Source organism: Corylus avellana, chromosome 5, assembly GCF_965113065.1.
Source record: "Corylus avellana chromosome 5, dhCorAvel1.hap1.2, whole genome shotgun sequence".
NCBI classification, from domain to species: Eukaryota; Viridiplantae; Streptophyta; class Magnoliopsida; order Fagales; family Betulaceae; genus Corylus; species Corylus avellana.
In genome coordinates, this window is record NC_142494.1 from 24,845,911 (window position 1) to 24,871,635 (window position 25,725).

General features: G+C 34.8%; 2 protein-coding genes and 3 pseudogenes across 2 annotated transcripts; all 5 read right to left on the reverse strand.

Annotated features, from left to right (window-relative positions):
- Positions 1 to 1,527: 1,527 nt before the first annotated feature.
- On the reverse strand, positions 1,528 to 3,298 carry LOC132182489 (putative glutamine amidotransferase GAT1_2.1). The gene is made up of 4 exons (XM_059595751.2): positions 3,211 to 3,298; positions 2,363 to 3,093; positions 2,046 to 2,255; positions 1,528 to 1,930 (listed from the first exon to the last, which is right to left on the reverse strand). Exons 1-4 carry the CDS (start codon positions 3,296 to 3,298, stop codon positions 1,679 to 1,681), a joined length of 1,281 nt encoding a protein of 426 aa, XP_059451734.2. The 3' UTR covers positions 1,528 to 1,678.
- Positions 3,299 to 7,663: 4,365 nt separating this feature from the next.
- LOC148585962 (non-specific lipid-transfer protein 2 pseudogene) lies at positions 7,664 to 8,221 on the reverse strand (annotated as a pseudogene).
- Positions 8,222 to 13,422: 5,201 nt separating this feature from the next.
- On the reverse strand, positions 13,423 to 13,926 carry LOC148585963 (putative non-specific lipid-transfer protein AKCS9 pseudogene; annotated as a pseudogene).
- Positions 13,927 to 17,090: 3,164 nt separating this feature from the next.
- Positions 17,091 to 17,421, reverse strand: LOC148585964 (non-specific lipid-transfer protein 2-like). Its single transcript, XM_088516967.1, has 2 exons — positions 17,337 to 17,421; positions 17,091 to 17,296 (listed from the first exon to the last, which is right to left on the reverse strand). The coding sequence occupies exons 1-2, from the start codon at positions 17,419 to 17,421 to the stop codon at positions 17,091 to 17,093; spliced, it is 291 nt and encodes a 96-aa protein (XP_088373093.1).
- Positions 17,422 to 19,735: 2,314 nt separating this feature from the next.
- Positions 19,736 to 20,264, reverse strand: LOC148585965 (non-specific lipid-transfer protein 2 pseudogene; annotated as a pseudogene).
- Between the last annotated feature and the right edge of the window lie 5,461 nt (positions 20,265 to 25,725).

Sequence of the window (25,725 nt, forward strand, 5' to 3'; positions counted from 1 at the left end):
ATTAGCTTGGCTTAACTATCAAGTTTGCATTCATTACACTGCGTTGTAAATTATACGGCAAAGTTAGGTAACTTTAATTGAACGTGTAGTAGCACGCAAAATAGAGTTGGGTATTTTTCGTTTGATATTCTGGTCTGGACAAAGTTTTTTTTTGAACTGGGTTGGAGGAATTTTTTTTAACCTAGTCTATTAAAGTGACATGTGTCTTTTAAACATGTGAAATGCACATATTTTTATAATAGTAGGGACAAAATTGAAATAAATTTTACTAAAAACTAATGTGCATGTCAAATGTTAGTAAAAAAATAGATACATATCACTTTTATAGACTAGATTGAAGAAAATTTCTTCAACCTAGTTTGGAGGACAACTTTGTCCACATTGGATCTATTTCCTTTGCAACCTCAGTTGGACCCAATCCGTCTGTAGATCCCACAAGCAATTCAAGCCCACAGCCCAACCTGCACGCGAAATCAGCCTGACAACTTTCACAATTACGCAACCCCTCCATTCCGATTTAATCTGAATAGGAAAGATCATCCGTTTTAAAAAAAAAAGGTTAAATAATATGAGGTACTAAGTTGGTATTTTCTCGTAAGTCGGATACCATTTATGATAGGATTTGAACCATAGGTGGGAAAAAATAAAAATCTGTAAACCCAGGTATTTAACCAAAAAAAAAAAAAAAAAACTTAATCTTCTAAATTGCACCACTTTTGCAATATCTCTCCTAAAGTTTAATTTCTCTCAATTTAGTGTATGAATCTTTCAATTGTTTTCAATGTCACCCTTTCGTTAGGATTTTCTGTTAACTCCTAACTCTGGTGTTAAAATTCTCAAAATACCTCCATTTGTTTTAGTGAAGAAAAAAAAAAACAATTGCAAATATTAAGGCGTTAATTCGAATTTAATGGTCTTTGCAAAATACTCATGCCTCAATCTTTGCAAAAATTTTAAATATATATATATATATATATTTAAAAAAAAAAAAAGGATATTTTGAAAATTTTGTTGGGCTTTAACAGAAAATCTTAAGGAAGCAGGAACATTGAAAAAAAAATTAAAAGTTTGATATACTAAATTGAGAGATTTTGAACTTTAGAAAAACATTACAAAATGGATGATAATCAGAAAGTAAGTGAAGTTTCTCAAAACAACTTTTTGTCGTAAAGTACAATCCCCTAAGCAAAATTGTTTTTGTTTTTTAATTTTATTTTTTAAAAAAGAATTAATTAATTTTTTAATCAGATTTGATATAATTAAGTGTGTTTGTATTTGTTTTTTTTTGTTTTGATATAAGTGGACACGTGGGCATCCACTGAAACCCTTGGATGCAACTGACGCTTAGGATAAAAAATATGAGAAACTCATATTTTCTCATAATAGGAGGGGATCCGGATCCTTACATTATAGATGTTTGGGCTACTAAATAAATCTTCAGCAGCCTTTACATAAACAAACAGGAAAGGAAAGGTTGAGAACTTATGCTATGGATTTTAGCTCTCAATTCATGGAGGAAAGGGGAAAAAAACAAACATATTTTTCTCTTTTATAGAAAGAAACGAGAGGCAAGTACAAGTCCATAGGTACACCAATAATATTCATATGATTCCCAAAAAGAGTGGATCACCCTTTTAACATGGAAAGACACCCAAAAAGCAGGGGAAAGGGAAAAAGCTCAAGAAGGAACGTCATTGACAATGCCATTTAGCTTCCTTTCCAACACTTCTGAACATATCTGCCCCATCATGTGGTAGAAAGACATCATATCAGACAACTGTTCTACCGACATTTTCCCCATCACACTCCTTGCCATCTTTTCTTTCTCCCCATTCAACTTCAATCTCTCTATGTAGGAGCCTGCATTCCTCACTGTTGCACCCATCTGCTTCAACCTATTCTCTTGTTGCAAACTCATTGCTGTGTTTGACTGCAACTCGGATCGAAACAAATTAAAAGCAATTAAACCCCCAAAAAGAAGTTTGAAAAAAAAAAAAGAACAGAAAATATCAAACACTTCGATCTTTTTCTCTGTAAATTAATACCTCAAGAAATTCTGCTCCAGCTTCAAGTTCAGATTCTTTCCAGGGAGCCATCTCACGGCCAGTTGTGTATATATTCCTTGCAATTGAGAAACTACGAACGATACTTTTCCTTTTCTTCTCCAACATTTCTTGATCGAGCTTTTGGTGCTTTGGCACTGATGTTGTGATGTTAACCTTTTTCTGGTAAGCAATAACCGCCTTCACAAATTCCTGCACAATTTCCATGGTTATTCCAACAACAAAAAGAAAAAAAAGAAGAGAAAGAACAATCTAAAGATTGTTCATATATATATATATATATCAAATCACAATGAAACCTGGTAAGCAGATGGACATCCTGGATAATCAAATTGTTCAGAATCCGACCACCTCATTCTCTCAGGATGAAACTGGAGTCCCATAATAAATTTACCCTCTTCAGGATTATAAGCATCCGGGTCATAAAACCCTTCAATTAGACCATCCGGCGCAAATGCCATTGGTACAAAGCGCTGGGCCAATCTCTTAATCCCTTGGTGATGATAACTATTAACTGAAATCTCCATTTTCCCTTCCTCCAAAGAATCCTTGAACCATTGGTTCAAGGGGGTGTTCTCCACCACCTTAACCACATGCCTATGCCCATCATAATTATCATAATCAATGTGCTTCACTCTCTGCCCTTCTGGGCAATTCTTTGATACTTCTTTCTCTATGTCTTGGAAAAGGGTACCCCCACATGCAACATTTAGTACCTGGGAACCCCTGCAGATTCCCAAGTAGGGGATGTTCCTTTCCAGGCAAAGCTTTGCAAGCCTCAACTCGATCGTATCCTTTTCTTTATCAATAGCAGTATCGCTGGAATGAAGCCTCCTGATTTCTTCCAGCTCTTCTGGGGGAAGAGCAGAGGATTCCTCCTCATATAGAGACGGATCAATGTCCTCTCCTTCACAGAGAAGAACGCCATGGATGGGCTCAAAGCTATCTAATAACATATGAACCCCATTAACACGGGGAACAATCACCGGTACTGCACCATAGCCTACTATAAGATCAAGATGGTATTCACCTGAGATTTACATGCATACACACAACTTTTAGTAATTACCCAATTAAACAATAAGAAGAAGAAAGAATTAATATGGCTGTGAAAGTTCAATTATTGGAAGAGATCTAACGAACGTACCCACAAAATCTACGAACTTGTTCTTGCGAAGGCTGCGTCTAGAGACGATGAGAACGCGAGGGAGAATCACAGAGAGCTCGGAGGCCATTAAGGTGATGAGGAGATCTATGTGGAAGGTTTTCACAAGTTAGAAGGCTCTGTTGGCATATAAATACAATCGAAGAAGAAAAAGACAAATAGGATTCGCTTATAATCTATTGCTCTTATGTACAGACTACAGAGAGTCAGAGACAAATGCACATTCCTGGCGCCGCATATGTTCCAAATTTGTACAGATCAGGTTTGGCAAGACATCACTATATATATATATATCCTAAAATCTAATAAAACTTTTACATTTTGCCTATCAAAATCTAAGGTGACAAAGTGTCATTTGCCATCAACTTAAACCATGTGCCCTTTTACATCAACTTGGCAAATAGCATTTTGTCACCTAAGATTTTAATGGACAAAATGTGGGAATTTTATTAGATTATATATATATATATATATATATTTGATGAATACATTTCAGCAAAAATAATATAGGATGGTGGGATTTAATAATTTAACTACTTTGGGTTTAATGGATTATTACTAGCATAAGATTATTTTTGCTGTGAATTACTCCTTGAGTAATGTTAAAAACCATTTTTTTATCTTCTTAAAGTTAATGTGGTTTTTTATCTTATTTTTAAGAAGATAAAAAAAAAAAAAAAAAAAAAAAAAAAAAAGATAGTCTCTAGCATTACTCTTATCCTTTTATAATTATATTCAAAGGTGTAAATGTTTCAAAATTTTTGATATCTATCATTCATATGGCTTCATAATTTTCAAATCTATATTTATGTTTTAAACTCAAAATTAAAGATTAAATTTTGTAAAAAAAATTATGATATAAACATGTGAAATCGTATTATAATTGAAACACTCAAACTCGAGAGAGTGGCTTGGCAGCCACCATTTTGTTTTGTTTTGTTTTTTTTTAAAACGAAAAACAACTTGAAAAATATAAACAACGATCTGTTAATTTGTAAACCTTAAATAAGGATTTGAAAATAGGCAAAATCTGAATGATTTCTACAATAATTGTTCCCAAAAGTGTGTGATCAGAAGATAGGGTAGACATGACAGTTGGCAAAATGTGTATCTAGGGAAGGTACACATAAGACGGGGTCAAAGCTGAGGTGGAGTAGATTAGCACATGATGTGGAGGAAGTAGCGGCATTAATTAAAAAAATAAATGTTTGGTGGAGCACTTATCCAGTTGCCACGGTCTTCTAGTCAGATCGACAAGGCTTTAGAAATAGAATTAGGGGGAGTTAATTTGGATAATATTCCTATAATATTCCAATACAAATCACTATCAAAGTTGCTTATATGTCTATTACGTCACCATGGATGTTCAACCCTTGCAGTGATATATGTACACTTAAACACAGATCAGTATATATATATATAAGAAATGATTGGTGTTAATCATTTGTTCATATATATATTTTTTATATTTTTATATAAATCTAATAAATTAATTAATATATTTGTGGGGTTCATCATTGATTTATGTAAGATCCATATAAATTCATAAATCATAAAAAAAAAAAAAAAAAATTGGCACTCATCATTTCTCTATATATAACCCCTTCAATGATTGAGAACATGCATAAATTAAAAAGAAAAAGAAAAAGAAAAAACCCATAGACCTGCCAATCATTATTTTTTTTAATCCGACCTTCCAATAATTTGAAAGAGAGTGTTTTTCCCACTTAAAAAAGGAATGATCGAGCACACGCATAAATGAAAAATAAATAAAACCCGAAAGACCTGCCAATAATTTGAAAGAGAGTGTTTTTTTCCCATCTAATTTCTATGACAATTATAGGCAAGTGGGCTCAAATTTATATGAAAGAGAGAGACTTGTGACGTTACATTAATTTACCTCGTATTTTAATCAAATATTTTATGTAGGATAAAAATTTTCTCCAGATCAGTTTTCTATTTTAATAAGTGTCATGTCATCTCTCACTTTTCTTTTCTTTTTTAATATTCTTAAGAGTTATTTATTGACATTCAACTAATCTAAGAATTTGAATAAAAAATAAAATTTTAAATTTTAAATTTTATTTTATTTTATTTTTTTTAAAAAAAAACTAACCTAGGAACCCAAATATTAATTTTTTATAAATTCAAAGATGTTGAATGATACTTGTCACTTATTAGAGTAGGTTAAATGAAATTTTCTTGAAATTAGTTAGGAGGAAATTTGTGTCCTTTTACGTATATGTGCTTCTAACACATAAAATATTTAATTGAAATATGAAGTGAATGATAGAGATAGTGTTCGAATGATACCATGGTAAATAACCATTTTTCCCTAAAAACTTAAGCTTATATGAAATGATTAATTTAGTCATTTAATTAATATAATAATACTCCCGCTCATATGTGGAACCAAACTCCTTAATAAGTGAGTGGTCAATTAATAGAGACAAAGTAGAACTCAAAACTTTTGTTCTTATGCCATAATGAACAAACATTTATCCCATAAGTTCAAACTTTTAAAATAAATAATAATTTAATAAACGACTCACACATGTTGATGAATTATCTACCGAAACTTTGGCTTATACATTTTTTGGAACCCTATTTAAATGGGCCAAGGCCATTCAAATGAACTTTGGCGCCTTCTTATTTTGATTTTTCTGCAATTGCGAGAATACAATTTATTTGCGCCACGCAATCAACATCAATAAGAATTTGAAATCTTTGATTCAAATTTATAATGATCCATGTAAGAATGTCTTACAATGAGAAAGAAGCGATTTAGGTTGTGATTGAGTCAAGCTTTGAGATTATGAGATTGGCTCGTTTATTCGAACTCTTAATCGACCTAAGCTCAAGCTCGAGGAGGCTATAAGAAATGCTTGTCCAAACTTTGCTCGCTAGAGGCTTAGCCAAGCTCATGTTTTTCATTTTGAATCAAGCCAAATACTCAATAGGCTTGGCTTGACTTAACTCGATATCGAGTGTTAAGCCGAGCCAATCTTTTGCATCATCAATTAATTATTTCCCTTTCTTTATTTTAAAAAAATAAAAAATAAATCTAATTGATTGGGACGTGCATTGCATGCTACACGTGTAGAAATATATAAGAAAAGGGCACATCACAGTGGTTGTGCATAAAAATTGCATAGATACATTTTTTTTTTTTTGTTTTTGGTAGAAATTGTATTTTGTTTGTCTATTCTGAGTCGAGCCGAACTACTCGATAATGGTTTGAATGGACTTTTTGACCCAACTCAAGCTTGAGTTTGACTTGGCTTAGCACACGACCCCAAGTCAAGTCGAACCTATTGAGTACCTGGCTCGACCCGAAATGCGTTTTTAACAAGCTCAAGTTTGGCTAAGCTTCCAGCAAACCGATTTCGGACAAGTTTTTCTTAACTCGGCCCTATTAGGAGTTCAAATAAACGAGTTGGTCTCGAAATTTCAAAGATCGGCTTGATTACAGCCTAGAGAACAATATTTAATCTAGGCTCTAAACTTAGAGCTTCTTTTTCCCTTTTCCAAACTTAGTATAGAATAGATTAAAAAAACAAATCCCGCTAACTAAAATGATAGACAACGTTTTCTCCAACAAAAAAAAAAACAATGTAAGTCGACCCTACATAAATTTACCAAGGGTGAGAATAATTTAGTTTCATGATCTGGTTTGGCACAATTACAAATGTAGTTGTGACTCTAATTTGTAACATGCTTCAAATTGCAATCTTAAAAGGTAAACCTTGGACATCACATGGGCTCTTTTGGTTCAAGTATGGTCATGGCTTACCCAAGTTAATGGGCTTCCAAGTTTTGATTCTGCATCGACAACACTTTAGTCCACATCCACAGCCAATCTAACTCCCAAACCCTAAGAAGTCTTGAACACCTATATATAGGATGAAACCCCAATGAAGATCGATTTTTGTTTTTAATCAAATCCTCGAGTTTTTAATAGAACATCAACTTTTGTAATATGTTTTCTTGAAGATGATGGGAATAATATTAGAGAATAAATTCTCAAAAGAAAAGAAAAATTAAGTGATGAAAATTTTGAGAAGCACAACCTTGATCAGCTGTGAATTGAACTCAATATCCCACTCAAGCTAGTTTTGAATGTTACCAGTGAGCTCATTGGCAATTTGTCATTGTTGGTAGACATGATATAATATATGATTTTTTGCATGTTTGTCCAGGTACTTGCAATTGAATTTTTAAGATCGGTTACTTTGTAGAAATGAAAAGCATCGGAGACTAATTGTAATTATTATACCTAAGTGTGATTATAGTAGCACTTGTTAATTGAGAGCCGTATAAGAATTGTTTCAATAGCGAGAATTGCAGGCGTTCACTAAAATTTGAATGAGCCATAATATAACCCAGTGCAACAAATAATAATAGAATTGAGAATTTTGATTTTAAGAGCTAGTACTGTAAGCTTGATTGATAGCAAAATTTGTATAGAAAAACAAACTAAATGGCTCAGAAACCATCGTCATGACAAAGAAAGTGATGGAACAGCATAATCGATCCTTTAGTACTGGTTATTCATGATATCCGTAATACGTTTAGCTTTGGAGCAAATAGAAGGCTAATAAGTAATTGAAGCTAACAATTAGGGAAGTGAACACCGCAGGAGCTGGCGGTCTTTCTGCCGGTGGGAGAGTTGATGTACTGCCTGAGGTTCGGATCCTTGAGATACCCACAAAGGCATGGCCTCTGCTCCCTCACCTTGCGGCAGCACAAGCTTGAGGGAGGACTTGACGCCGATATAGCGGGTATGCACGCGTTCATCTCTATGGGGCTGCAGATCGCCGCCTCTGCCGTGAGAGCTTCGCTCGAAAGCACCATCATCACCGCCACCGCCACCACAACACAAAGGCCAGCCATCTTCATCTTCAAATTCTTCAACCACAGAGAGAGAGAGAGAGAGAGATAGGGAGAGGCTCTTTGTTTGGTGCATTCCGCCTGGAATTCTTGACTTGCATAGATGGTGGGCTGAGGGGTCAGCGGGTCAAACGAGGCAAATGAAGTGGGACCCCGCAAATTTGGTGTTTGTAAAAAGTCTCAACGCGCTGAAGGAATTATGCGCCAAAATAATCATAGGATTCATGAAAAAATTGGTTTTAATTAGTTAAATTGGTCAAAAACAAATTCCTCTTGTGTGCGAAACTAGCGCGACAACAGACAAAAGTATTGAATTCTTTGTTCAACAAGTCATTTAGGAAGCACGTCTCATTTCAGAGCGGACTTTGCTCAAAAAAAAAACCATCCCACTGAAACCCTTGCAACCCAATATAGACAACCTTTGTACTCTGAAATCCATTAATGAAACGAACCCATAACACAAAAACCAACAAAACTTCAACACAGACCAACCCATCGCCATACTAAACAAGGAAATCAAAATTCATGGAACTAAAATGGAAGCACTAAGTTGCTGCTAACCCCAACTTTCCCAGCTGCGCGCTGTATCTTTCACTGTTAAATATATTGGATAATATATTAGAAGCGGAAGAAAGAGAGAGAAGAGAGAGAGAGCGAAAGCACACAATGGACTACATTGTATTGACTCTGATAATAATAATGAATACATAGGCCTCTATTTATAGAGAGGCAAGTAACCTAATAGATTAAGGAAAGGTAAACCTAGTAGAATAAGGAAAGGTAAACCTAGTAGAATAAGAAAAGGTAAACCTAGTAGACTAATAATACCTAAAGAAGTAAATAACAAGTAATATTCTTAACATCCCCCCTCAAACTCAATGTGTAAACTTGAGTTTGGATAAACAAAAAGGGAAAGAAAAAGGAATTCGCCGAAAAAGCTGCTTGTGCCGAAACAATTGCCGAAGTAACGCCATAAAAGTTGTTAGAGACCCGTGGATTCTGCCTGAATTTGAGCAATGCATTTAAGCTGGAGCTTGGTTCACTTGGTTATAATTTGACTTGAAAACCATATACTAGTAATGAAGAAGCTTGCCTAGTCAGCTGAGAAAAGCAAGGCCGGTTAAAAGGGGCTTGTTTGGCCCGTAACCCATGGACTGTCTCGCCTGATCGGCTGAGCTAAAGTCTGACCAAAAAATTTTAGCTAGTAGACCGTCTCGCCTGGTCGGCTGAGATAAGCAGGGCCTGGTCGGCTGAGATAAGTAAGGCCGGTTGAAGAGGCTAATCATGCCTGAAACCCTTGGACCGTCTCGCCTTGTCGGCTGAGATAAGTAGGGCCGGTTGAAGAGGCTAATCATGTCTGAAACCCTTGGACCGTCTCGCCTAGTCGGCTGAGATAAGTAGGCCCGATTGAAGAGGCTAATCATGTCTGAAACCCTTGGACCGTCTCGCCTTGTCGGCTGAACTAAAGTCTGACTAGTAGACCGTCTCGCCTGGTCGGCTAAGATAAGCAGGGCCGGTTGAATAGGCTAATCATGCCTGAAACCCTTGGACTGTTGAAGGGTCTGACCCAAAAAAAATTCTCACTAGTAATGGATCAATGGCCTAGGAGAGGCTGCAGTGACCAGTGATGACGGTATTTGACGAGGCATAAGTGAGCCGGTTGAAAGGGGGCGTCTTTGGCCCGAAAACCCATGGACCTGAGGAAAGATTGGTCTGTCTTGAGAATGCCTACCGCAAGAAGAATGAACCGGATTGAACTGTGCCAAAGAAAAGGCTATGGAACCGAATTGAACAAGCATAAACCAAGTTAAACCACATAAAACAAACGCCTAAATTTGGAGAATAATATTGTTTTCTGCCATATAGAGATGCCAAAAGCAAAAATAGACCACAAATTTGAAATCAGGACGAAAAATTGAGTAGAAAACACCTGGTCAACTTTTTTTTTTTTAGTGGTCAAAGTCAGCGGTCAACAGTCAAAGTCAACGCTACAAAAGTCAACCATGTCAAGGTGCTGACGTGGCAGATAGGGCTGACGTGTTGCATAGAGCTGACGTGGCACACATGCTGGCGTGGCACTGATGACGTGACACGTAGGGCTGGCGTGGCTATGCTGACGTGGCAATTAGGGCTGACGTGGCACGTGGGTGCGATGGCGTGTACTGGCGCGTGGATCTGACGCGCGAAACTTCTGGGGGCGCGTGGGGGCGCGTGGAGCGTCGTATGGAGGATATGGGACTTGTTCTGGAATCACCGAGATGAAAGCTATCGATCGGTGGCCTTGGAGAAGTGATCGGACCACCGTGGCGACTGGTGGCGGAAGGGCAGTGGCAGAATTGCCAAAAATTTGGGCGGCGCGTGAGGGCGCGTGGAAGCTTCGATGGGGCTGTGTGCGGCGGCTCTGGGACGGTTGTCTTCCGGGTTTTCAAGCGGTATAGTGATACACTGAAAACCTCGAGGAGAAGATAGAGAACCGTGAGGAGCAGAGAGAATGATTCGCCGGATAACACTGGCGGCGCCGAAAAACGTCAAAGACGTTTATTGGAGGCCACAGAAAGGTGGCTCTGATACCATGTTAAATATATTGGATAATATATTAAAAGCGGAAGAAAGAGAGAGAAGAGAGAGAGAGCGAAAGCACACAATGGACTACATTGTATTGACTCTGATAATAATAATGAATACATAGGCCTCTATTTATAGAGAGGCAAGTAACCTAATAGATTAAGGAAAGGTAAACCTAGTAGAATAAGGAAAGGTAAACCTAGTAGAATAAGAAAAGGTAAACCTAGTAGACTAATAATACCTAAAGAAGTAAATAACAAGTAATATTCTTAACATTCACAATGGGTCTTCTTCCACTAGCCACTTCACCTGGTTTTCACGTTCTTGATGCAAATAAGCCAGAGCAGAGGCGACCCCTAATAAAGCTTTTCGTCATGGACGGAACCAGAAATTTTATGGGAAGTGACCAGCCAATTTTTATTTATTTATTTTTTCAGTTCTTTAGAATTTTTTATTAATAAAAAAATATTTTAGTTGTTTTTTATGAGCTAAAGACGACCGCCAAAAAAACGGTTAAATTACATATTGCAGTTAACTTAAACAGTATAATGATTAATTTCAATAAGGGTATTTTAGTAATTTTACACTTTTTTGTTATGATTTAATAAAAAATTATAATGGCGAAAAGTAGAAGGAAATCAAAGTTCGATACACCAAAGTGAGAAACTTTGAATATTGTGGGGTGTTTACAAAAAGCATGTAACTTCATGGGGTAAGTGAAATTACCCCAATAATAAATAAGTCTTTATTATCAACTTTCGTGCAAAATTTTGAAAAAATTCCTTAGTGTACTACGTCATGTCCAACTATATAATGACACATGTCCAATTTAATTACTAAATTAGAAGAAAAAAAAAATGTAGGAATTGTCATATACCACCAATTCAAATCACGTGTCGTTGTGTATTAGACATGTTCAATAAGCTTTTTTGAAGTGTTTTTCATTGAGTCAAAAATTGATGGTTTCCTCAGAGACTGGAAGGCAATCATTGACAGAAGGGTGAAGGAATGGAAGGGGAAAAGTTTGAAATCAGTTTTGGGAGAATCGTCTCCGGCACACCAGCGACCGGAGAAGTCGCGCACCTCTCTTGAGAACCAACCTCGTCCGAAAGCTTCAGATTTGCTGCTTCCAGTTCGACTTTAGCGTGGAAGACTTTTTTTTTTTTTTGATTAGATTAGCGTGGAAGACTTAAGCTTTCGGTCTGAATGCTTTATTTTAGTACCACTATTTGTAAATAATAATGATGCATTAGGATGGTGACAATGGATGAAAAGAAAATAAAACAAAGATTTCGAGTGTTGGACTTTGTTTGGCTGCTGAGAAAGTTTGGAAAGAAGCACAATTGTTAATTATTATTTTATTATTTTTAATTATTATTTTTTGTATTTTTAATTATTTTTAATTTTTAGGACACATGGACTTCCGTTAATGGGGAACTGACGAAAACTAACGGAGGTAGCGATTCCGTCTTTTCCCATATGTGATGTACTAGATTTGTCATGTTTTAAAACCTAAGGAGAAAAAATAAAAATATTAAAACCCAGATACTATAAAAGTTTTTAACCTTTTAAAATATAAGGTTTTAAACAGCATTAAATGAATAGAGTATTACATTAAAAAGAGAGAAAGCCGAGTTGACATTTATAAGGCCGAACTTACTTTAAGCTATTAAAAAAGCTTGGATGTATACGCTATACACTACTACGGTGCAAAGCACCCACACATGTGGGCACTAGTGGCGCCTTGATGGCACACACTTGGTGCTTGGGGCGATCTGATCTTGACCGTCGAACCACCCGGCTACATCTGTGGTGGCTCGCCGGCCACCCCAGCCCATGTGGGCACTTAATTTTGTTTTTTTTTTTATAGAAAAAAAAAAAAAACTAATTCATTTTTTAACTTAAATTTGGTATAATCAGGTGTGATTATATTTTTTTCATAGTGTAAGCGCTTGGGATGATAGGCTTACGTGGCAACTTCTGATTAGTGGTAGAAAACCACACTTTTCTACCACAACAGTATAGAAGATGCTCTCATTATTTTAACATATTATTGGGGTCTAAATTTTAGGGTATATTGGCTTTAATTTCATTTTGTGCATAACGCAATTAAATACATAAGTTTTTTGGGCTCCATTGTATCCTAGAAAAATATTTGTTGTTACCCTCTTGCATATTATTTCTGGTGGAGGCAAATAATTTATTAAGAAAAGTGACATTGTAACGTACCTTAGGAGCAATTTTGTTTTTTTTCTATACTTCCCTTTTTTTTTTTTTTTTTTTACATATTCTTATACCCTCATACTATAGAGGCAGAGGCAAAGGCAAGCATATGTTGTAGGTAGTAAGTAGGTTGGGGGCATTTCTTGAGCTAAATCAAGATATGGCACCTACTTCTACTCTTAAACTCTTGTACAATAGGAATAATAGGATTAGGGGTAGATCCAAGTTGTAGGTACGTACGTAGTAGGTTGCGAGAATTTTTTTGAGCTAAATCAAGATATGACACCTACTTAGCTCTATTATAGGAGAATATATAAATTTAATCATTTAATGAAAATTTTAATATTATTTTTCACATGTGGACTCAAAGTCTCATTTTTAATAGATAAAATCTAATACATAAAATATTTAATTTTAGTTAAATTGATGGAATCGGAATTCAAACTCAGAATCTCTGGCTTTGTAAATCGATATGTTTATAGAGAAAGAGAGAAAGATCCATGTCCAATAAAGTAACATTCATTGTAGAAAATTATTCATTACACATATAGATGAACTATACAAAGGTATATATTCATCATTCATTTTAGTAGTTCTATCTCCTGAACTACATTATTCACTATATATATAGATACTTTATTTTATGTTATTACTGAGAATTATTAATTATTGATAATTTGAGTACACTTTTCAGCTAACAATTACTTGGGATGGTAACGCCACAGCTGCTAGCAACCATTCTGGCAGCAGGAGAATTAACAAACTGCCCGTACTCTGGAGTATTGATGTACTCACAGAAGCATGGTGTCTGTTCCTTCAACTTGGCGCAACAAGTGCTAGTTGGCGTTGAAGATAACAAGATGGCCGGTAGGCATGAGCTCAACTCCGTCAGATTGCATGTCACTGCCTTTGCCGTCCGCGGTGCTTCGCATAGAAGCACAGCCACCACCACCACCGCAAAAAGCGCAGCACAAGATGCCTTCTTCATTCTCAAATTTGTTGCCTATCTATGAAAGAGAGCAATATTGGGTGTATGTGACCAAGGCTTCCCACACACATAATATATATAGAGGAGCGTCAAGTGAAGGTCCACCGATTAATTAAGGGAAAAAAAAAATGCAAAATCCGTGATTATAGTTACACTTATTTACAATAAGCTTTACGTGGTATAAAAATGTTTCAAAAACTCCTTATGGTATTCAAAAATAACAAATAAGCCCTTACTATCAACTTCGGTAAAAAATTTTATCGGGTTCTGTTAGTTTGCCACATCAGATCCAATTATATAACGACACTTGTCCAATTTAATTACCGACTTCGAAAAAAAAAAAAAAAAAAGGGAAAAGTCCACATAACCCCCTCAAACTACCACTCAATTGACAATGTCCTTCCCAAACTTTAAATTGTGACAATGTCCCCCCCTCCCAAAACTATCAAAAATTGTCAATGTTCCCCCCAATGACGAAATTACCCTTAGTAAATTTTTTTTTTTTTTTAAAAAACTAAAACTTCTAGAAAAAACATAAAACTAACCAAAAAAAATAAAAATCCAAACGTTGGCCAATTTTTTTTTTAAATCAATTTTATAAGAAAAAAATTAAAAAAATTTCGATTCTTTTTTTTTTTTCATAAAAATTGAAAATTTTCGTTTTTTATTTTTATTTTTGTTTTATAATTTTATTTAAATAAAAATTTATGTTAAAAAAAAATAAAATTTTCGTTTAATAATAAAATGAATTTTTTTTTTTAAAACTAAATAAAAAAAAAAGTTTTTTTTTTTAAATAAAAATTTCCGTTTTAAAAAAAATAAAAATAAAAATTTTTGTTTTTTTTTTTAAATAAAAATTTCCGTTTTAAAAAAAATAAAAATAAAAATTTTTGTTTAAAAAAATTTTTTGTTTATTTTTTTTTAAATTAAAATTTTTTGTTTATTTTTTTAAATCAATTTTTTTTTTTTGAATTTATAGGGGTATTTTTGTCTTATTGAGAAATCTATAGGGGTATTTTTGTCTTATTGCTTGTCTTGGGGTGGAAATTGACAATGTTCTAGTAGTTTGGAGGGGACATTGTCACAATTAAAAGTTTAGGATGAGACATTATCAATTGGGTGGTAGTTTAAGGGGGGTATGTGGACTTTACCAAAAAAAAAAAAAAACCATGTAGGAATTGCCACATATACCACCAATTCACATAATATGTGGTTATATATATAAGTGGACATGTGGCAATTCCTACTGGTTTTTTTAAAGCCAATAATTAAGTTGGACACATGTCATTTTAATAGATTTAACATGGCACACTAACAAAATTCGTTAAGATTTTGGACAAAAGTTGATAATAGATTGGTTTGTTATTTTTGCTTACCACACTAGCTAGCTAGAGCTCTCAAGGACTTATGCCACAATGAACGATTTTACTTTTTTTTTATCCATGAATTAATCCTAATAACTGATTAGCTCTATTGAATTCCAGCTAATAAATCCGGACCTTTGCATTGATTAAAGACTATTAGGGAAAGTTGAAAATTACACAACCTAGACCATTAGCTGCTGGAATTTCTCAATTATTATTAATTAAGAACTGCTTGCAGAACTGTCTTCCTCTTCCATATTCGTTTAACGAAGTCGATCTTCCATAGAAGAACTGCTTGAGAAGTACTGTCTAATCATTGCATGTTGTTATAGGAAGTGATTTAAATATTCTTTCAAATAAATGTTAGAAAAAAGATAGAGAAAAGAAAAGGCTTTTTTTATTATTTTTTTTATTTTATTAAAATAATGGTAAGGAAGCAAAAGTGTTAACACGTCATTCTAAATTTCCTTGATTTTCAATTGGTTTAGGAAATATTAAAGGAGTCTGCAGGAGGTTTTTAAAAGTTTTCCCTACATTTAAGGGAATAAAATTTAGGGAGTTTATTGCTAATGCTTTTATTGCAGTATCATGAAGGCTCTTCTTTAAGCCCATCGTCCAGCTAAATGAGCTTCAGATTGTCAATGGTTTTGCTCCCTCCCGGTCGTAGCTTTACACTCAATAGTTATTCTTTGTAAGAGTACTAGCAATAATTTTCATTATATTTTTCTTAAATTTAAGGACCAAAACTATTTTATACAATTCCTTGATCAATAGCAATTCCTTTATCCTTTTCCAATACTATTTAAATATTATTTCAAATAAATACTAGGGAAAAGAGAAAGTAAAGCGAAAACCATATAAATATTCTTTTAAATAAATGAGAGGGGAAAGAGATCAAAAGGAGAGGAAATATATATATATATTTTTATTTTAAAATAAAGTTAAGGGAAGCACTTTCGGTTCTCTTGGCGTTTTCATAGGTTAGGAAACGCCAAGAGAGTCTTTTGCATGGTTTTTTTAGAAATTTTTCCTATATTTAAAGAATAAAATTGAATTTAGAGAAGCTGGTGCTTATTCTCTAAATGTGGTTGATGATCCCCTAATCCGTTTGTTCTTCTCCTTCCTTTCCGTTTAATAAGGGGAAAAAAAAGAAAAAAAGAAAAAGAAAAGAAGAAGACAATGTTGTGGAATTTGCTGAGGATGAAACAAAATATCCAAGTCATAAGTCTCTCTCATGGATGTAAATTACAACTTTCTACTATTTGAGGCAAAAAGAAAGATGTACTCAACTTAAAATAAAATGAACTTAATTTACATAACTAAATGGATAATCTCCTCTCTAATGATGACCAAAAGCATTCGCATTTTGTATACTGAATCTGATTCTCACCCTTTACTGTATTTGCCCATAAAAGATCGAAAAGTATATGGTCGAGAGTTTATACCACCTATATATAAATTCAAATTCATTACATGGACAGAGGAATGAGGCGGTATAGGCCATGTCCCCCCAATTCACAATAAAAAAAAGAATTTAAGGTTAGAAAACAATTTTTAAGCCCTTTTTTTTTTTTTTTTTCGCCTAAACATATATTAATTTCTGCCTCCGTTCCTATTAGAGGTATATCAGTTTTTGGTGAAAGAAAGACACCCATGTTTTCCAATTGTCCAACAAAGTAACATTCATGGCAGAAAATTATTCATTACACATATATATAGATGAAATCATACAAAGGTAATCATCATTCGTTTTACTAGTTCTCCTCAACTGCATTATTCACTTTTTGATATTTTTAGTACATTACTGACTCCAAAGGCAATAAAGTTTTGAGCTAACAACGAGGGATGGAAACCCCACAAGTGCTAGCAACCTTTTTGGCACCAGGAGAACCAACATAATGTTTGAGGTTTGGATTTTTGATGTACCCACAGATGCTTGGTCTCTGTTCCCTCAACTTGCCGCAGCAAGTGGTAGATGGCTGTGCTGACGACGTGATTGCCGGTATGCATGAGATCAACTCCAAGGGATTGCATGTCACTGCCCCCTTTGCCGCCAGCGGTGCTTCACGTTGAAGCACAGCTAGTGGGCACCAGCGGTGCTTCACATAGAAGCACAGCTACCACCACCACCGCACAAAGTGCAGCACCAGATGCCTTCTTCATCCTCAAATTTGTGACCCTATGGAATAGAGCAAGGCCTCCCACACTGCTAATACATATGTGCCCAAGGCCTTACAAATTCAACCAAAAGAAGCTTAGACGGCGTAAGTTCAGGAGAGATTGATGGTAGTTTTGTGTTAAGTTCGTATCAAGTTCGTAGGTTATCAAAAATTGCCAACCCTCATGTCATATGTCAAGTTCGGGGTTGTGTCATGAATATATAAAATTATATAGGTTAGCTCTAACTGGACCTATATAGTTAAACAGATCAAACCCATCGTATATATAGTTAAATGGATCAAACCCATCAACTCCAATTCGTTAATTTTATGTTATATTTATATCGAGGTTGCACATTATATTTAAAATTGTTTGCCCTACTTAATAAATAGTGTTTTTGGACTATTTGATGTCAGACATTTTTCTTTTTTTTGGGCCATTGTGATCCTTTTTATGCAAGACTCTTTAGCTACGTTTGGCAAGGGGAGGTCCAGCACTGTAGCTGGAACGGCACTGTTCCAGCTACAGTGCGGAGCTGACATTTGGTCAGTTTTTTTATTTTTTTATTTTTTTTTTTTAAGCAAAATATTTTAAAAAAAAAAAAAAAACAAAAAAACAAAGGGGAAAGATGGGGTGGTTCCAGCCACCCCCTGGCCGATCTGGGGGTGGTCGAACCACCCCCGTGGCGGTATGGGGTGGCCGAAACCACCCCCAGCCCCTTGGGGGTGGTCCGGCCACCCCCAATGCACCGATCCTTTTTTTTTTTTTTTTTTTTTTGGGCCAAGGGGGTGGCCGGACCACCCCCTTGGCCACGGGGGTGGTTCGACCACCCCCAGATTGGCCAGGGGGTGGCTGGCCAAAAATGGGGTGGTCCAGCCACCCCATTTTGGCCAAGGGGTGGCTGGAACCACCCCATCTTTCCCCTCTGTTTTCTTTCTTCTTTTTTTTTTCTTTTTTCTTTTTAATATTTTGCTTAAAAAAAAAAAAAAAAAAATGAAAAAACTGACCACATGTCAGCTCTGCACTGTAGCTGGAACAGTGCCGTTCCAGCTACAGTGCTGGACCTCCCCTTGCCAAACGTAGCTTTTGGAGGCCAGAGGTTCATAGTGAGTGTTTTCTTATTTTCTTTCAGGTTGTGAACACATAACCATGCAATAGCTGTCTAGCTAAATGACATGGGGTTCTGTATCCAAATTCATAAACAAGACCAATCAAATTGGATTTAAATTTTCTCCCATTATGTCGACCACTTGTACGTTCTCCCGTCACTGGGGCAAAACTTAACAAGATTCCGAAAATATGAATGTGGATATGGAGAAAATTAGGAGAAATTTATCAAGAAAATTTTCAAGTATGTGATTATTGATGAGATGATTCATGAGATCCATCATCTGAGCTTAATTAAGATCCTTAATTATCACCCAAACCAAGTCATAATTGTTAAGTATGACTCGAATTAAAAGTCATGGCGGGACCCAATGGTTTCTCCTTCTTCAAGTAGGAGAGGTTCTTGGTTCAACCGGTTTGCTCCTTTACATGTGGGTTTTGAAATCCTTCTCCTATGTGTAATTGGACTCCTTGTTTGACTTATAGTAGAAGTCCTAAACCAACATGTAAAAGGAGAGTTAAGCTTCTATATAAGGAACAAAGCACAAGGTGAATTTGTGTGTGCCAAAAACAATTGAGAGAAAGAAAAGGTGAGAGCACCAAGAAAAAGAGAGTTTTTTTTTTTTTTTTTTTTTTGGGCAAAGTGAGAATTAGGTGTAAAATGGGCTTTGGGTTTGAGTGGTTTTCTCGCCCTGTTACTCTCTTGTACTCACCTTTTGATAGTGAATTTTCTCCGGGTCGTCTCCGCCAGTGGATGTAAACTTGTTAAGCCAAACCACTTAAATCTTTGTGTCGTGTGTGATTTGATTGCCTAATCTTTGTTATTCCACATTCTTCTTATTTTTCGCATCTCACGGGTCTTGAGAATTAGGATTAATTTCCTAACAATAATGCCCTAATTAGGGGAAGTTCTTGTCAAAATGAACAACTGCAACATTCATCCTAGCTGGTGTCAATTTATCTGCACATAATTAAGTAGATGGATCATCTCCACTCTATTAATGATCATGATTGGAACCATTCCCATTTTGTATACTGAATCCGATTAATACTCTTAATCTCAAGTCCCCATCATCTCTCTCCCTTTTCACATGTGGACTTAACATCTCATTTTTAATAGGTAAGGTATAACTCATAAAATATTTAATTTCAGTTAAATTAATGGAATCGAGATTCAAACTTAGAACCTCTGGCTTCGATACCACATCCAACAAAGTAACACTCATTGTAGAAGACTATTCATTACACATATAGATGAAATCACACAAAGGTATATATTCATCATTCATTTTAGTAGTTCGATCTCCTGAACTACATTATTCACTATATATATATATAGAGAGAGATTCTTTATTTCATGTTATTACTGAGAATTATTAATTATTGATATTTTGAGTACACTTTTCAGCTAACAATTACTTGGGATGGTAACGCCACACTTGCTAGCAACCATTCTGGCAGCAGGAGAATTAACTAGCTGCCCGTACTCTGGATTATTGATGTACTCACAGAAGCATGGTGTCTGTTCCTTCAACTTGGCGCAACATGCGTCAGTTGGCGGTGCCGAGAAAAAGATGGCCGATGCGCACGAGCTCAACTCCGTCGGATTGCATGTCACTGCCTTTGCCGTCAGCGGTGCTTCGCATAGAAGCACAGCTACCACCACCACAGCAAAAAGCGCAGCACAAGATGCCTTCTTCATTCTCAAATTTGTTGCCTATCTATGAAAGAGATCTAGCAATATGGTGCGTGTGTGTGTCCAAGCCATCCCACACTCCTAATATATAACAAGCGCCCACCGCTTCGATATTTACCAGCTTGGTCCCACCTTATTTGGACGGAGATGGAGTTCATCAAACGGTAACACGTGTCTATGGATCAATTCTTACTATTCAATCAGGACCATTACATCCATTCAAGACTGTTCAGGGAAAGGTTGTCTCGTTTTGAGAAATTTGGTGAGGTTGATAATAGTTATGCTGAGCTTGATAATTACGAGTAGATTAACTTGATCTATTAACCAGATCGTTTTAATAACAAATAACAATCTTTGAAAAGATTGCATGTGGATGATCCCTTTTGTCCTATTATTGGGCTGGCTGGCTACCAGCAAAACCATTGGCCATATTATTTGAAGTTGATTGATGTATGCGCATAATGCAAAAGAAATATCTAGAAGTATCCAAGTGATGAAGATGATTTGCTTTTTCTATTAGAAAAGCTATATGGAGAAAGTAGAAGATGAAGAATTTGATATGTAGGCAACAATAGCTAAAAAGATTTGGCTTCGTAGAAATACAGTATCAATGGAGACGAATCTTAATTATACACCCTTCTCATTTAGTCAAATGCGCTCAGTGAAGGAGTTTAATCACCCTACATAGAGTTTGAAGAATAACATAGAAGAATTTTATTTTATTTAAAAATAATAATAAGTTGAGATGGAAAAAACCACACGTTAGGGTAGCAAAAGTGAATTGGGATGCAATGATAAATAAAATTCAAAAGAAGATGGAAGTGGGGGTACTCATTGTCAGAGACTATGAGGGTAATTAATAAATTGGCATCTATTTGACTATTTGTACTACAAAATCTTATACAATCAATCCAATAGTAATTAAGGCTGTGGCAGCATGAAAGGTGGTAGAATTTGAATGAGATATGGAGATCCAACATGTAGAAGGTGTCACGTTAGAGTATTCTTAGTAGTCTCACCAATTTTTACTCACAAAAATAATTAAAGTACACTTTTAGTTATTTTAAGAATTTATTTTTTTAGAACATCCCAGTAGCCTCATTATTTTAACAATCTACTTTTACTATTCTATTTAATTAAATATTATTTTTCAAATATTTGTTTATTCTTTTTTTTAACTATTAAAGGAAGGGAGAAAAACGAAAAGTAAAAAGAAAGAGAAGGAAATGAGTTATTTAATCAATAGGTAAGTGAATAATAATTTTTAAATTTGATGAATACTGTTCACCTCACTACTTTTTTTGTTTGTTAAAAGTAGTGAGGCTCAAAAGTGAACACTTAGGCCATTTTGATTAAATTGCCTAACCAAAATAAGCAAAAAAATAATCTTGGTGAGGTTACAAAGAGTGCTCTTAGAAATTGTGCATACTTTGTGGCATGATGAATGTTGTTGGAGCCGGTATGACCAACTTAAAATAATAATCACACACAAAAAAAAAGCCACCTGTCACACAGAGGTCCTCGAGCCTCAAATTTTTTTGTCAAAAAGTTTTAGTTATTTACGGATCGTTTCCCCTCATAATTTCAAACTGACACGACTTTTTGAACGTTTGAGTTCCATTCGGTGCTTAATTTCAAACTTTCCTATTTTTTTCCTAACGACTTTGAAATCCACGTGTGGGCAGCAGAATTGGAATGGCTTGCCAACACGCATCACGCGCGCTCATTCACTCCCAAGAATCTATCCTATATACATTCAATCCCCTTCTCCATTGCAACGCAGACGCTTCAGATTCATAATCTTTCACTTATGAAAGTTCCACTTCTTCTTTTGGTTACAATTTAGCATCACTTATCAGAAGAAAGATGTAGTATCACAAATTGATTCATAAACCCCACATTTTATGCTCCCAGAAGAGGACCATAGAAGCAAGATTATCTTTGATCATGCTTCTCAGGCTAAATATCTCTCTTTTCTTTGAGTACCCTTAAATGACAGAAGAGATAGAGCATCCATGCAATATGGTTATCTGGGTGTCTTGAAAGTCTCAATAAGGTATCACACTATATCATGTCCTAAAATACTTATCAAATCTTCATTTCTAGATTACAACAAGACTATTTGTCTCTATTTTTTTCATTTCTTGACTTTGCAAGACTGAAGAGGGAGAACATCTAACATGGGTGTCTTGGAACTCCTAGCTTGAAAACTTACCCATATCATGTCTTGCTTGCTTATTAAATTTTTCATCTCTAGAACGCAGCAAGAATTAACATTTATTAATCGAGAATAGATGAGAATCTTATGTTGTTTCTGTAATAGTTGTATTTTGATTGAGTTGGAATAATATTCATGAGTTTCTTTTACCCATTTATGATTTAGCAAGTATAGATGTTGTAGTACAGAAAGATTTCCACGAAAATTGCAGCATCAACACAAGATTTAAGATAAGGAAATAGAAATGGTTATGTATTTTGGATAAAGTTATATAATGTCACTTTTGAGGTATAATTATGTAATGATACCTTTGGAGATATAAATTGTAGAATGTTGATACCTATTACGTTTGTATATTTATGAGGTGATAATGTTGATAGTTAACTAAGCATCATATTGATACTTCGTGTACATGATTTGAAATATTAAGAGACAAATAAATATAGGAAAGATATTATTTTACACAGTCTTTGATAAGATTGATTAAATAAGACCGAGGAAACCATTGTGAGCTTGCAAAGAGGATTATGATATTTTGAGGTATGAATTAATAATCACATAATTTTTTTGATTTGATGGTTTAGGACCTGACAGGAGAGTTAGTAAATGAGATGTAAAAAGAACTAGATGATTTATATAAAGGTGTACGTATAAGCCGCCTTACATAGTAGGATAAATATTTCAATTGTATGTTATTGAGGTTGATTAAAGAATAATTTTTCTGGAAAAGATTTTGAGATAAGATTTCTAGTGTAAACTATGATGAATGATTGAAAGCAATATTAAATATGAGTTGCACAATTTGAAGTTAGGCGATAATTTGTAGGCTTTGAAAGAAATATAAAATCTGAGTTGCACAATTTGAAGTTAGGCGATAATTTGTAGGCTTTAATTTCGATGACGAAATTTCAATAATGAGGAAAGATTGTAGTGCCCCAAATTTTTAAAATCTTCATATAAAGAGAGATTAATTTGATAATACTATTATTTTAATATTCATATTAGGTAAGAATATTTTCGTGAGGAAATGATGAGTTTATGTGAATATTATGGGTATAAGTATTGGTCTGAGATTATTACATCCTAAGCCTTGATTTTTATGAGAGAACATCCTATGTTGTCCTTTTTTTATTTGTTTTTCTTTCTTTTTTTTAAATGGTATTTTTTTTTCATAATAATGACCATTTTTTTATAAAAGAAACGACAATTTTTCTAAAGAAAAATACAATTTTTTTTTTTTAAAAAAAAACCCATATACGATGTTATTGCTTCAAAATTATTTTTTTTTTTGTTTTTTAAAATAGTAACTTTATTTTTTATTTTAATTTATGTCCAAAAATTATATCTCTATCATTCCTCGTATTATCCGCATACAGCTCATCATCCACTTTCTCTCTTCTTTTCTTTCTTTTCTTCACTTTTTCCCATTTTTCCTCGCGACGGTCCACGTTGCTCCCCCCTTTCTTCTTTTTCTCCTTTCTTTTTCCCTCTCTTTTCTTTCTTTTCTCCTTCCTCCTCTCCCACACGTACAGCTCCCTACCACTCCCATTTGTTTATCTTTTATTTTTCTCTCTGTCTCTTCCTCCTCGTCTCACACACCTCCCACTCAAGCACACTCACTGATTGCTGGCGGATGATGGCGAGAGATAAAGGGAGACAACAAGAGAGACAGAGAGCAAGAGAGCGAGAACGAAGGGAGAGAAAAGGCGAGAGGCAACGAGTTAAAGAGAGAGAAGAGCAGAATCAGAGAGGGAGAGGGAGACGGACTGATCAGTCCGTTAGAGAAGAGAGTTTAATTATAAGTTGTTATTAATTTAGTGGTTGTTAGCCAGAGTGAAACAACTAGATTTTCAAAGGCGATTAACTAATTGTTAAATGACTGCTCTTAGCCGCAGTCTAGAAGCAAGTAAATCATCTACCCTTTTTAAAGTTATCATACCATGCTATTTATATATTTTGTATCAAACTGTATATGATTATTTTATTTACATATTATGGAGTTATGTTATATGCATGAAAGATTTATAAATAACTTTGAAAAGAGAAGTTATTGATGTAAAAGAATTATTTAGAAAAGCTTCTATTTATAAAAAAGTGCTTTCTAAATACAAAAAGTTGATTTTTGGAAAAATGTCCAAATTTGAGAAAAGAAATTTTGAGCAAATGATGATTATAAGAAGAAGAGAAATACAAGAAATGAGATAAAAATTATAAAATGATGGCACATGTATGGAGGAGAGTATTTTTGGCTTCAAGAGAAATAAGAAAGAACAGAGTTTTATACCGATACTCGGATGAAGGCGCAACCATTGAAGGAGGCTTTGACACAAGGTGGTATTCCATCAACAGTCTGCCGGGTGCACTCAAAGTTAATTGGCGGAGGGGCAGGGCTGTGGCCACAGCCGCTGTCACGGTCGCAAGGGCAGCGCAACCCTAGTACACGGGGATAGCAGTGTATATGGGCCATATTATGAGATAATGAAGCAATTGTTTTTGATGATTTATGATGTTTTATTGCTAAACGCATCAATATACATATGTGACTGGTATGAGACGAATGCATATGTAAATCGTTATGGCTGGTTTGCATATATATTTTGATGTGCATGATACGATTTCAAAAGGAAACCATTTTATTCTGAAAACAAAATTTACTCAACTATTTATGGTTACGAATTTATTCACTAGGCTCATTTGGGCTCATTCAGTTTTACGTTTTGCTTTCAGGTAGAAAGCAAGTTGGAATAAAAGGCCGAAATAGGGGCAGGATTAATTATTGATTTTACAGTCGTAGTACTACAATGTATTTTTAGTAAGTGTATCAGCATAATTTCATAGTTAAGTACTATAATAGACCTTATAGATTTTTGCAAAAAAATTTATTGTAAAAGAGGAAAAGTGACAAACCCATTCCAAACGGGTTGGGGGTGTTACAAGAATTGTCTGATTATTGCATGTTGTTATAGCAAGTCATTTAAATATTCTTTCAAATAAATGTTAGAAAAAAGATAGAGAAAAGAAAAGGCTTTTTTATTTTTATTTTTATTTTATTTTATTAAAATAATGGGTAAGGGAAGCAAAAGTATTATTCTAGATTTCCTTGAGTTTCATTGGTTTAGGGAACATTAAAGGAGTCACAGGAGGCTTTTAAAATTTTTCCCTACATTTAAGAGAATAAAATTGGAATAGGATCCTCTCCATTTTATTTGAAATGGAGCGTATCCATTTAGTGTAAAATAAGGGGTAATATTGTCTTAGCATTAAAGTTGAAGGACAAAATTTACAA